We start from the raw sequence: 12,881 nt of genomic DNA, 5'->3' as shown, positions 1-12,881 counted from the left end.
AGAGGAAAAGCTTTCAGTCTCTCATCACTGAGTATGACATTAGCTGTGGGCTTTTCATATATGCCCTTTATTAGCATGTTGAGTAAGTTTCCTTCTATTTCTATCTTTTGAAGTGTTTTTACCAAGAAGCATTGTTGAATTTTCTCAAATACCTTTTCTGCATCATATAGTTTATCCCTTTTATTTGTTAATATGGTATATTTCATTAATCAATTTTCTTGTGCTGAATCACCCTTGGGTACTTGGTATAAAACCCACATGACCATGGTATATAGTTCTTTAAATGTGCCATTGAATTAGATTTGCAAGTACTGTGTTGTGGATTTTTGCATCTATATTCACCAGAGAAATGGGGTGTTCTTTTCCTTCTTTGCATTATCTCTATCTGGTTTTTGTATTAGGGTGATAGAATGAGTTAGGTAGTGTTCCGTCCGCAATTTTCTGGAATAGTTTGAGCAAACAGGTATTAATTCTTCTTGGAATGATTGGTAAAATCAATTCATGAAGCCATCTGGTCCTGGCTTTATTTTATTAGGAGTTTTTTGATGACTGGTTCCATGTCTTTACTTGTGATTGGTTTGTTGAAATCTCTTCCTTTTAGAATCAGTGTGACGTTTTGTGTTTCTAGAAAATTGTCCATTTCATCTAAGTTGTCTAGTTTGTTGGCATATAGTTGGTCATAGTATCCTCTTAACTTTTTTATTTCTGTGGGGTCAGCAGTAATGGCCCCCTTGTCATTTCTGATTTTATTTCATCTTCGGTTTTGTCACTGTAGCTAAGGACTTGTTAATTTTGCTTAAATTCTCAAAGAACCAATGTGCTGTTTTATTGATTTTTTTCCCATTTTTTTTTTTGTCCGCAATTTCATTTATTTCTGTTCTAATCTCTGTTATTTCTTTACTTATGCTTGGTTTGGGGTTTGTTTGCTGTTCTTTCTCTAGTTCCTTCAGGTGTGTACTTCTATTTTTGCTTTTAGGTTTTTTCTTTTTAAATATATGCATTTAGGGCTATAAATTTCTCTCTCAGCACCACCTTGCTGCATCCTATTAGTTTTGATATGTTGTATTCCCATTTTCTTTCATCTCAATATATTTACTCATTTCCCTTGAGCTTTCTTCTTGACTTACTGATTAAGTATGTTGTTTCACCATAAATTGGTGGAATTCCCAGTCTTGCCTGTTATTAACTTCCAGCTTCATTTCATTATGATCAGACAGAATGCTTTGTATAATTTGATCTCTTAAGATTGACCTGTTTTCTTAAGCTAGACCCCAAAACATGGCCTATCCTGGAGAATGGTCCCTATTTATCAAATTATTCAAGTTCTCTATTTCCTTATTGATCCTCTGTCTAGATGTCCTAGCTAATGATGTGAGTGGTATATTAAAGTCTCCAATTACTATTTTAGATATGTTTATTTCTCTCTTCACTTTTGCTAGTGTTTGCCTATTGTATTTTAGGGCACCCTTGTTAGGTGCATTTATATTTATGATTGTTATTTCTTCTCGATGGACTGCCCCTTTTATTTATATTGTCTTTCTTTGTTTCTTATAACAGCTTTGCATTTTTTTATATTGCTTTTATGGAATATCCTTTTCCAGCCATTCACTTTCAAACTATTTGTATTCTTGGGTCTGTGGTGAATCTTTTGTAGACATCATATAGATGGCTCATATTTTAGAATACATTCTGCCAATTTGTGACTTTTGATTGAGAAGTTTAATCCATTAACATTCAGTGTTGTTATTATAAAGGCAGCATGCATAACTTCAACCATTTTATTCCTTCATTTCTATAGGTCATATCTTACTTTTATCTCTCTTTTTATCCTTTTAGTTATCCTTACTGATAATCTTTATTTCTGTACTCTCCTTCAAGTCTGCCTCCTGTTTTTAACTTTTAGTCTGCAGGACTCCTTTAAGTATTTCTTGTAGGGTAGATCTCTTGCTAATGAACTCTCAGCTTTTGCATATCTGTGAATATCTTAAACTCCTCCTCATTTTTTTAAGGACAACTTTTCTTGGTTGGCAATTTTTCTTTCAGTATTCTGAATATATCATACCTTTTTGCCTCCATTGTTTCTGATGAGAAATCAGTGATTAGTCTTATGCAGCTTTACTTGCATGTTATGAATCACTTTCCTCTTGCTATTTCAGAACTCTCTATCTTTGCTAACTGACATACTGATCAGTATGTGTCTCAGAGTAGGTCTATTCAGGTTTATTTAGTTTGGGGTACTCTGTACTTCCTAGACGTGGATATCAATGCTTTCATAAGAGTTGGGAAGTTCTTGACCATTATTTCCCCCAATATTCCTTCTGCCCCCTTTCCCTTCTCTTCTCCTTTTGGGACACCCATGACACAGTTGTACATGCACTTCATGTTGTCAACCAGTTCCCAGAGACCCTGCTTAATTTTTCTCATTCTTTCCTCTGTTCTTTTGTCTGTGTAAATTTGGATGCTGTCTTCTAGCTTGATTATCCATTCTTCTGCCCATTCAAATCTGCTGTTGTAGACTTCTAGTGTATTTTCAATTTCATCTATTTTTCCTTTCATTCCCATGTTATTTTTCTTTGCATAGTATCAAATTTCTCTTCATGTTCACCCATTGTCTTCTTAATATCCTTTATCTCTTTAGCCACCTTGTTTAGGAGATTTGTTTGAATATCTTTGCTTAGTTTCAAAATCTGTATCCCATCCAACTTTTTTATTTGCTTTTTTTACTGGGCCATATCTTCCTGTTTCTTGTTTTGGCTTATTATTTTTTTGCTGATATCTGGGCACTGGATGATCTTGGTGACTTTATTCTTAAGTCCAGATTCTCTTTTGTCAAAGCTTTTGTTGTTAACTGGATTTGTCTTCCTTGACACTTGATTTGTTGGTATAGTTCAACCAGGGCTGGGTCAAGGAACCATGAAGGGGGCACATACTAGCTCCATAGGGCCCCAGGAAGGTCAGGTAAGGATGACTAAAAGCCCTTAATTTTGGACCCCAAGGGTACACTATCCTGGCCTGCCCAGCATATGTCTCTCTTCAACCAAAAGCCTTTTAGATGTCTTCCTGAAGGAATGATTTCTTCTGCTGCTAGCAGATGGTGATCTTCAGCAACCTATTTCCCTTAGCTCTCAGAAGGCAAGTTCTTCTTAGCTCCCTACAGACTCCAGACAATGGCATAATCAAGCAGGGTGAGATGAGTTTAAACCACCAGGGGTCCCAGCAGTGCAAATTCACTGGCCAAAAGCTGGCAAAGTGCTAACTTATGTCCTGCCTTGTTCTTGGGAGAGTAAACCTTTGCTGCTCTTTCAGTCTGAACCTGCCTGCCCTCCTCAGGCTGGTGAACTGGTGACTTTCTGCCTCGAGAGTGGGGACTGGTGCCAGGAGCAGGGCTGAAGGGGATTACTCACTGCAGCTTCCCCATCTCTTGGTCCTGCACTTTCCTGGTGTCATAAAGCAATCCCCCTGATTCCCAGAGCCCCAAATTCATTGTTGCCAATTGTTTCTGCCTTACCTAGAGTTGTTTTTCTAGGAGAGAAGTGAGCCAGCCTCTCCCTAATCAGCTGTCTTGGATTTCCTCTATTCCTGAAATTTTAACTTATATTGTTTTCTTATATTTATCAGCATTCTTAACTTGGGTTCCTTGGTCAAGATTCAAGGTTAGGCTTCGGAGGATGCCTGAATTCCCAAAACTGATATGCAAAATGTTTTATGTTTGTACATATAAGTCTATAGCTTTTAACTCTTAAAGGACTATATGTGAACTCTTGTTCTGTTTTGAATATGCCCATGTCCCTTATGTGTTTCTAAAAGTGCCCTCACTAATGGATTCACCTTGTCTACTTGACAATGGTAGCTTCTGTAGATGGGACCTGTAGGTAGAAACTGCAACTGTTGCCCCCACTCAAGAGTGGAAACCTAGCAATAAAATTTGGTATATCACCTTTAAAAAGTTACTGACATTGGTTCCAAATGCACATGTGAAGCATAAAGGGATGAAGAGCCTGAATTCACTGAAGATAATTGTGGTTTGTTATTTATTACGTTCCCCTACTCTTTCCCATTATCGACCCAATCTGAAAACTGGAGAAAATAAAATACAGGGAGATAGATAAAGGGAAAAAAGCCCTTATTTGCACAGTAGTGTATTTTAATTTTCTTAATATAATAGCTTTCTAAATTGCCTTTAAATTTATTATGCTTATTATAGCAAAGATGATTAAGACTCAGGATCCTGTAGTCAACCTACTGCTTTCTGGATCCAAATCCCAGCTGCAGCAAAAAGATGTTTGAGCTTGGGTATGGTACAACCTCTTTATATACTTGTTTCCATATTTGTAAAATGGTAAGAGAAACAGTATCTACCGTCCTCGAGTCAAGGTAATATGAAAATAATGCATGAAAGAAATAATGCACCAGAAGTACTTAGCACACACAGTACTTGACCAGAGTGTGCACATAATAAATGCTAGCTGCCATCATCATTTTGTCTTAAGAATTCAAATTCTAATATATTCTCTTCTCCTCAAGCATCTACTTCTTCACTCCATACATATTACTTCAACTCTATTTTCTTCTAAGGAAAATATTAGACCATCCACCATCAACCCCCTTAACATTACTCTGATTAGTCACCCAACTTCTTTGCTTTGGCCTCAGAGGAAGAAATGCTCAACCTCATTTTCAATAACTCCTCCAATATGTTCTTTTTCTGTAGTCCAGTTGGTTTCTTTCCCATACTATTTTATCATGGTGCAGCATCTCCCATCTTAAAAACAAGACAGCAACAGAATAATTTTCTTCATATTATGCCCTTGAGCTATTTTATCTTCTCTGCCTTTACCACTGTCTTCTTTGCCTATTTTTCCTCATCAATCACCTATTCTTCATAATCATCTATATCCATGGAAATTGGCCATCTGGAGGATTAGCAGTAGCTACCAGTTGCATGATCCAATAGGTTTTTTTCTGATTTCATTCTCTTTGACTCTGCAGCATCTGACTCACTCATTTTTATCTTTGTTGATACTACACCCTCCCAATTCCTTCTCTGCCTCCCTAAATCTCATTTTCTGGTTCCTCTTCTTGCTTCTGTTCCTTCCCTTGAATTGTAGTGGATTCACAAGATTCTGACCTTGGTTCTATACTTCTTCTGTGGCAGACTACCTAACTCACTTTAAGGCTTTAATTTTCCTCTTACAGAGATGAATTCCATGTCTTATCCTCTTTTCAGAACTAGTCTTATTAAATAATTCCACCTCGTTTTCAACATCTCTGAAACAACCTCCAAAACTTGCTCTTTCTTCCTGGGTATATGTACTATCAGATATATACAATTTTGCATATAATTTCAGTAGGGGACATAGGAGGTCTCATCTTATCCTCCTTTTACAAATAACCTAGCCCACCAAAAATTTTTGGCAGTAGTGAAAAGGATTTGATTTGGTAGTAGCCTAAATAATTTTCTGGATTTTCAAGGTTTGGAAAAACTAACCACCACCTAAACTATAACTATAAACTTATATTGAAGGGTTTTTAAATTACCTGTTTATATACTATAATATAAATACAACCTGGTTTCAACTAATATCAAATAATCTTAAACCAGCAACATTTCACCAGTATATAGTATTTAAAAGATCATATATGAAAATTATCCTCTCTTTGCTATAGTTTATAGCATGTCTCCTATATCAACATATTTTCTAACTGAAAAGAATAAAGATTTATTTCTACATTGCATTTCCCTTGGGAATAAATTTCCACACAGTATTATTAACTCCATATTTAAATCATAATATTTAAATCATATTTACCCAAGTACAGTTCATGACAAAAGTTTAGTAGCTTGACCTAAACCTGATGGATGTGATCTAACTAATCTCATGTCAAAACTAAAAACAATTAATGGTTTTACATTTCCTTAGATGGAGTCATCTCACTCCTGGAAATGAGGAAATAAAGTACTTTGCATTCCTTATCCAAATCATGCTTTTCAAGATACATAAGCAGCTGACAGAAAAGCCCTGGCAGAAATATTTGAGTGTTCCTTTCAACCAATAATCTTTAAACTTTCATGAAGAAGCTTGGTACTGGATAAAGGAAGAGCTGAAAAGGAGAGTCAAATGAGCATACATCAGCAAGCTATTATCTGCTGATGCTTGTTGTTTAACATGGCTCTCCTGAAAGTAGTAGTTCAAAGTAGGAGAAAACAGTTTAAATGTTTTATGTGAATGAGCCAAATTTACTCTCCCTAATTTCATTGTGATTATACTGCCCTTACTTGAAGGTTTCCAAATTCTGTTGCTCAAGTTCTTTGCTTTCTAGTTTTTCTTGAACGTGATCAAGTTTTGTTTGTAGATGATTATTTGTCTGAAGAGCTTGTTCCAGGCTCATAGCCAATTTCCTGTTGTCTTCTCTAGCTACTTCTAGAGCTTTTTGTAGAGGCTCCATCTGAAAGAGAAAAGAGTATTTTTAATTTCCCTGTAAAAGATGAAAGAAGTCTACAACACAGCATGTTCTATTGAGTAGCATTGAAACAATAGTTAGTTGGAACCAGAACCAAAAAATGCAAACGCCTGGAGAACTTATTACAGACACTGCTTAGGAGATTCTCTGAAGGCAATGGGGATAGGGAACTTTGGAGAATTTGGTCAGTTGAATTTATCCTAATTAAAAAAATTTTAGATAGTTAAAATTCCCCTTCCTGTCCTATGAAGTTCTGGTCCCATTCCCCAGAGAAGTAACAACTGACAATGTTCCTTGTATATGTTCTATATATAATCTTGTTTATATGAAATATCCATATAAATTTGAATTGTGTGATATTCATGTGTATGCATCCACCAACACGTGTGTGTGTTTCAGTAGTAGTGGGATTATTCTAGCTACTTCTGAGATTACAAATTATTTTCTAACCCCATTAACTTCTGCAATCACTTACGCATTAATATATGGAAAGAATATGGACCATATAAGACAAAAAATTTAAGCATAATTGTTTGTCCTCGTTTGCCAATTAAGTGACTCACTTCATAGAACTGCAGGCCTATTTCCCAATTGTATATACGTCACTATCCAAAACTCAGACTTGAATGAAAGGAAAATTTACCTGATTGTTTCACATCATTTTTCCAAAACAGGAGTGTAAACCAACATCCCAGATCTCAACATTATCATCTATAAAAACCAGCCTCTACCTCACTGTTGTGCTGGGCATCCATGACAAGCATTTTGGCCTGCCACTGGTCCACTTCTGCTTCAAGCTTCTGTACTCTCTGATGATTTAGTGACCTAAAAATGAAAAGTACAAAAAGAATGACTATAGAAAACAATTGCCTAGGAATGATACCACTTGGAAATTATAGGGCACTCTTCTGAGATGCTCAAATATCATATGTAGTAGCCCACAAATGCTCAGAATATCTGAGAGTTGGTAGATAATTAGTAGATTTAGGAAATTAAGGAATCTAAGGCTCCTAGAGATTAAATAACTTTTCCCATCTGTGATTCAATTTGGCTTGATACATTAGGTTCTCTATACGTATTACTGACTAATGTATAGGCTGGTGCTTTTATGCTAGTAAAAATAAATCACTAGTCAAAACACACGTGTGCGCACGTGCGCGCGCACACACACACACACACACACACACACACACACACACACAAAACACCTCTATGTGGATTGGCTTGCTTTCGAGGTTTCTTGTTTCTAAATATAACAGCAACATAGGATTTTAATTGTGAGTGGTAAGCAATATTTTAAATACTATTCCCTTGATTTTTAAAAACTGTAATGGTAATATACATTTAAAATGTAGAAAGTAAATATGAGCACAATGAAGAAAATAAAACTTGTTTTCAACATAGAGGCAATATGCATCACCACTAAGACACGTTACAGCATATTTTTAAAGGCTCTCTGACCACTGGTTCTTTAGCCTAAAAGGGAAACATTTATGTCATTTTTGAAACTTATTCAAAGGAGGAGTTAAACTTGTAAAACTTGGCTAAAAACAGCTCTCTGAATGATTTGCCTCTTGAAATAAGATACAAATAAATGTATAATTAAGTAGGCATCTAACTTCGATTATTTTGATAATTACTAATCTGTAGACCAAAGGGCAGAATTAGGTTTAAATGGTGTGGAAAACAGCAAGGGTAAAATAGCAATAAATCAGATTAGTTTTTAGGATATAAATTCCTTCACATTACTACATAATATGGGAGATCTGAAATTTTGAAAATCATGTTCATTTCTGTTTTCCTAATTTAATTTTTAAACACCAGTTTCTAGTCTTTTGCAAAGGAAGCTATATAAAGTGACTTCATTTCCTGAATGCACAGTGCTCCTTAGTACAATCCAGCAACAGCAAGGACAGAAAAATAATCTCAGGTACCTTTCTTTTTTGAGGCCTGCAATCTCTGAATCCCTCCGCCCAAGCTCTATTTGTACTTTTTCCAGAGCACCTTGCATCTTACTGTGAGAAGCCAGCACATTCTCCAACATGATTGTAACTTTGCAGTTGTCTTCCTTTGCTTCTGCCAATTGTCGCTGAAAGTTCCCCACCTAAGAGAAAATGAAACACAATAATGATATATGATCCTTTCTGATCACTCTCATTCTGCTGCTAAGTCCCATTACTCCTAGGATTCTGCGCTGAATTCTGCAGTGCTTCCCAATCCTTGTCATTAAACAGTGTATCTGCTGACTGGAAAACACTGGGATCTGTTCTGGCCCTGCCAGCTGATTTATGATGGTAGAGTGGGTAGGTGGGAACGGACAGGCATATATCTGCAGCCCATCAGAATAATCTGAGGATAAAAAGACTGTAAAAAAAAGTGGAAGCTGCTGAAAAAATGATCTAACTCACAATCCTCTTCAGAAAGACAAAATTTAGCATGTACTGTCAAGGAATTTGGGATGTGACTTCTGTTCCCACTGAGTGTACCCACTGTTAAGTAGAAAGCATTTAGTGATTTATTTTAAAATGAAATCAAATGATAGGATATTCATGTTAAAAAGACTAAGTAGGGAGGTTATTATTATTACCAAGGGCAAATGTGCTTTAGGACTTTTCCTATGATTGTTTTAGGACAGGAGGTTCAAAAACATTGGGAGTAAAATAATGTATTTTTAAGGAAAATATTTTAAAGTTACTCTAAAGTTATTTTTTCTGTGGCAAAATATTCCTTGGCCAATCTTTTTTATTAACAGCAACAAGAAATTAAAGAATATGGCTCAGTGAAAGGTTTTATAAGTGCCTCCTCTCAGTAACAGACTTTCAGAAAGGACTGATGCCTTGCCTTCATGTTTTCTCTGTCTTCCAAAATCTCAAGATCTCCTTTCAATTTCTGACTCTCTTTCAGGGCTGCATCACGGCACCTCACTGCTCGGGAGAGCTCTTCTTCATTCTTTTCAAGAATAGATTTCACCTTAGAAAAAAAATAAAAGTTATATAACTTTTTCAAGATGCAATAATTCAGCAGTAAGAATAAGGCAGCAATTTAGAAACCAAGTTTATAATGTTTAAATATGTTACCACTATAAATAAAAATTAGCATTATTAACTGCCTATCCTTTTAAAGAAAAAAAACCCACAAAACAACAAAATGATCTGTGTGAATAATCATGAGCAAACCTACTGCAGTGACCAATCTTCATGAAAGATTAGCACAGGGACAGGCAAAATGAGTCTATATACAAAACTGAGATGTAACATGGGGAAGAAATTATGAAACTTAGTTTGCTTTTGAAAATATAACTTAAATGCATGAGTTAATATAAAAAAAGCAAAGATGGATAAATACTTAGTGTCAAGAAAGCAACATTAGAGCAGAATTAATTCTAATCAGAAGTACTAGACCCTTATATTCCTACTGTTGTCATGCCACAGCATGAGTATTAACTGAATGCACTGGAATCAATAATTTCTTGGGTAGATCCATACAATCTTTCAAATGATCATTTAATTGTAAATATTACTATCTTTAAAAACTTTCTATTTTGAAAGAGAGATGCACAGAATGTTGCAAAAAAAGAGTCCCATGAACCCTTTATATAGTTGTAGTACAATATCAAAACCAGGAAATTGACATTGACACATTACTGTTAGCCAGATTATCTAGGCTATAGAACTTGGTTTCTGCCGATTTTTTAATATGCATTTATTTGTGTATGTATGTGTAGTCTAGACAATTTGATTCTATGTATATACTTGTGACCAACAACACAATCAAGATACAAAACTGTTCCATCATCATAAAAAAACTCCCTTGTGCTACCTCTTTGTTTTCACAACCCCACTCCTCCCCTACCCAGCCCCAATGACTAATCTGCTCTCTGTCTCTATATTGTTTGGCCATCTGGAGGATATTATTTTAAACATTTGAAAGTAACTTTTGAATAGATAACACATTCATATTTTTAATAGCTTTATGAGGTATAGTTCATATACAGTAAGCTTCACGTATTAAAGTATACAATTTGATAAGTTTTAACACATGCATACACTCATGAAACTACAATCAAGATAACTAACTCCTTTCTGTGTCTCCCCACACCTCCACCCTGAGAAAACCACTGATTTGCTGTGTGTCACAGCAGTTTTTATTTTCTAGAACTTTGAGTAAATGGAATCATATGTACCCTTTTTTGAATAGTTTCTCTCACTCAGCATAATTATTTTGAGATTCATCCATGTCTTTACCTTTATTGCTAGTTAATTCCTTTTGAATGCTGACTAATATTTTAATGTATGGACATACCACAATTTACTTATCCATTCACCTGTTAATAGACACTTGAGTTGTTCAGTTTTGGATTTTACAAACAGGACTGCTGTGAACATCTGCATATAACGCTTTGTGTGGACATATGCTTTCATTTACCTTGGGTAAATACTAAGGAGTAGAATGGATGGGCATATGGTAGTACTATGTCTTATTTTTAAAGAACCTACCAAACTGTTCTCCAAAGTAGTTGCTCCATTTTATAGTCTCTACAGCAGTGTATGAGAGTTCAAGCTTTTCCATATCCTGGCTAACAATTTCTATAATTAGTTTTTAACTTTTAGGCATTCTAATAGGTGTGTGGTTCTTTCTCATTGTGGTTTTATTTTGCATTTCCCTAATGATTGATGTTTAACATCTTTTCAAGTGTTTATCTGTCACCCATATATTTTCTTTGGTGAAGTATCTGTTCTAATATCATGCCCTTTCTGTCTACTGGTTTGACTTATTATTATTGAGTTTTGAGAGTTCTTTATACATTCTGGAGACAAAGCCTTTATCAGATATGTGATTTGCAAATATCTTCTCCCAATCTTTAGCTTGTCCTTTCATTTCCTTAACAATGTATTTGAAGAGGAGAAGTGGTTAATTTTTATAAAGTCCAAGTTATAGATTTTTTTTTATTGATCATGTTTTGATCTCAAATCTAAAAAACCTTTGCATAACCCAAGATCACAAAGTTTTTTTTTGGCATGGGCAGGCACCGGAAATTGAACCTAGGTCTCCAGTGTGGCAGGTGAGAACTCTGCCTGTTGAGCCACTGTGGCCTGCCCCACAAAGGTTTTTGCCTATATCTTCTTCTAGAAGTCTTATGTTTTAGATTTTACCTTCATATCCATTTTGAGTTAATTCTCATATAAGGTGTAAGGTATGGATTAAAGTTCTTTTTTTAAACACATGGATATATAATTGCTCCAGCACAATTTGTTGAAAAGACCATCCTTCCTCTGCTTTTCATTTTTGTTGACAATGAATTGTTCATGGGATTAATTATTCTGAATGGGTAACACATTCACATTATTGTTAAGGTACAAAGGGAAATAGAAAAATCTCCTATTTACCCAGTTTCCTTTCTCAATAATAGTGTTGCTAGTTTCTTGTGCTTCATTTTGAGATATTTTATTCATATACAAAAGGATACATAAGTATATATTCTTTATACCCCTTCTTTTTGCACACAAATAGTAAAATATATACTCTTCTGATTACTGATTTTTTAACCTAATGATAAATGTATCTTGAAGGAATATTCCAAATTATAGATACACCATGATGCATTTATTGTTGAAATTTTGGTTGCTGCCAGTCATTTCCTATTAACAAACAATACTGCAGTTAGTAACTTTGCATCATGGCATATGTACAAGTTAATATATCTGTAGTGAAAAGTCCTAGACATACAATTGTAGGGTCAAAGTTGTGATAAATACTGCCAAATTGCCCTTAGCTGAACTGTTTTACATTCCCAAAAGAAATAATGGAGAATGTCTTTTCCCTATATCTTTCTCAAAATTCTTAAACTTACTTAAAATTTTTAACCTTTAACATTTGAAATACTTTAAGGTTTTTGTAAATATACCTGAATAATACAAATGATGTCAACTTACAGGTTCTTATAGACTATTACATTTTGTTCTATAAAAGTACAAAAAGAAGAATGTTTCTAAATTTTACCAGTATTTACAAGATAAATAAAAGTATGTAAATGCCATTGGCAAAAATGTTTATAGAAAAGATCTAAAAAGTAGTCTACCCTAAAAGACAAGTTATAGAACTTTGTTTTTAAATATCAAGCGAAAATGGATGTTCTAATAAGTTTTCTTTGGAAAATATTTCACAATGTTCAAGTTCTTGGGGCTTCTATTAATGTATTTCTAATTTAAAATCAGGCTTCATCCAAATATTTTAGCTTGAATATTAAGATTAGGTAGAAATTTTGAATAAAATAAATGGAAATTAGATTTTAAAATCTAAGTGGTTACTGTTAAGTGAAATCTGATATTTTATGTCCAAATCAAAAATTGTGATAGCCAGAATAATGTTTTTGATATACGTTGTCAGTTTTTCATATTTGTAAAGAACCTAATTTCCTT

The 12,881-nt window shown here is 34.6% G+C and overlaps 1 protein-coding gene across 13 annotated transcripts in view; it reads right to left on the bottom strand.

Annotated features, from left to right (window-relative positions):
• Positions 1-12,881, bottom strand: part of CCDC150 (coiled-coil domain containing 150) — a 170,898-nt gene that overhangs the window by 50,109 nt on the left and 107,908 nt on the right. For all 13 annotated transcript variants that reach the window (XM_077154522.1, XM_077154523.1, XM_077154525.1 and 10 more), the window contains 4 exons: positions 9,304-9,432; positions 8,397-8,566; positions 7,194-7,287; positions 6,278-6,447 (listed from right to left, as the gene is read on the bottom strand). In XM_077154522.1, coding sequence (XP_077010637.1) covers positions 6,278-6,447; positions 7,194-7,287; positions 8,397-8,566; positions 9,304-9,432 — 563 coding nt within the window. The remainder of the gene's footprint in view (positions 1-6,277; positions 6,448-7,193; positions 7,288-8,396; positions 8,567-9,303; positions 9,433-12,881) is intronic.

The sequence above is a fragment of the Tamandua tetradactyla genome, chromosome 3, assembly GCF_023851605.1.
Source record: "Tamandua tetradactyla isolate mTamTet1 chromosome 3, mTamTet1.pri, whole genome shotgun sequence".
Classification (NCBI taxonomy): Eukaryota; Metazoa; Chordata; class Mammalia; order Pilosa; family Myrmecophagidae; genus Tamandua; species Tamandua tetradactyla.
The sequence above is the reverse complement of the archived record's forward strand: the minus strand, read 5'-3'. Positions and strand labels throughout refer to the sequence as shown.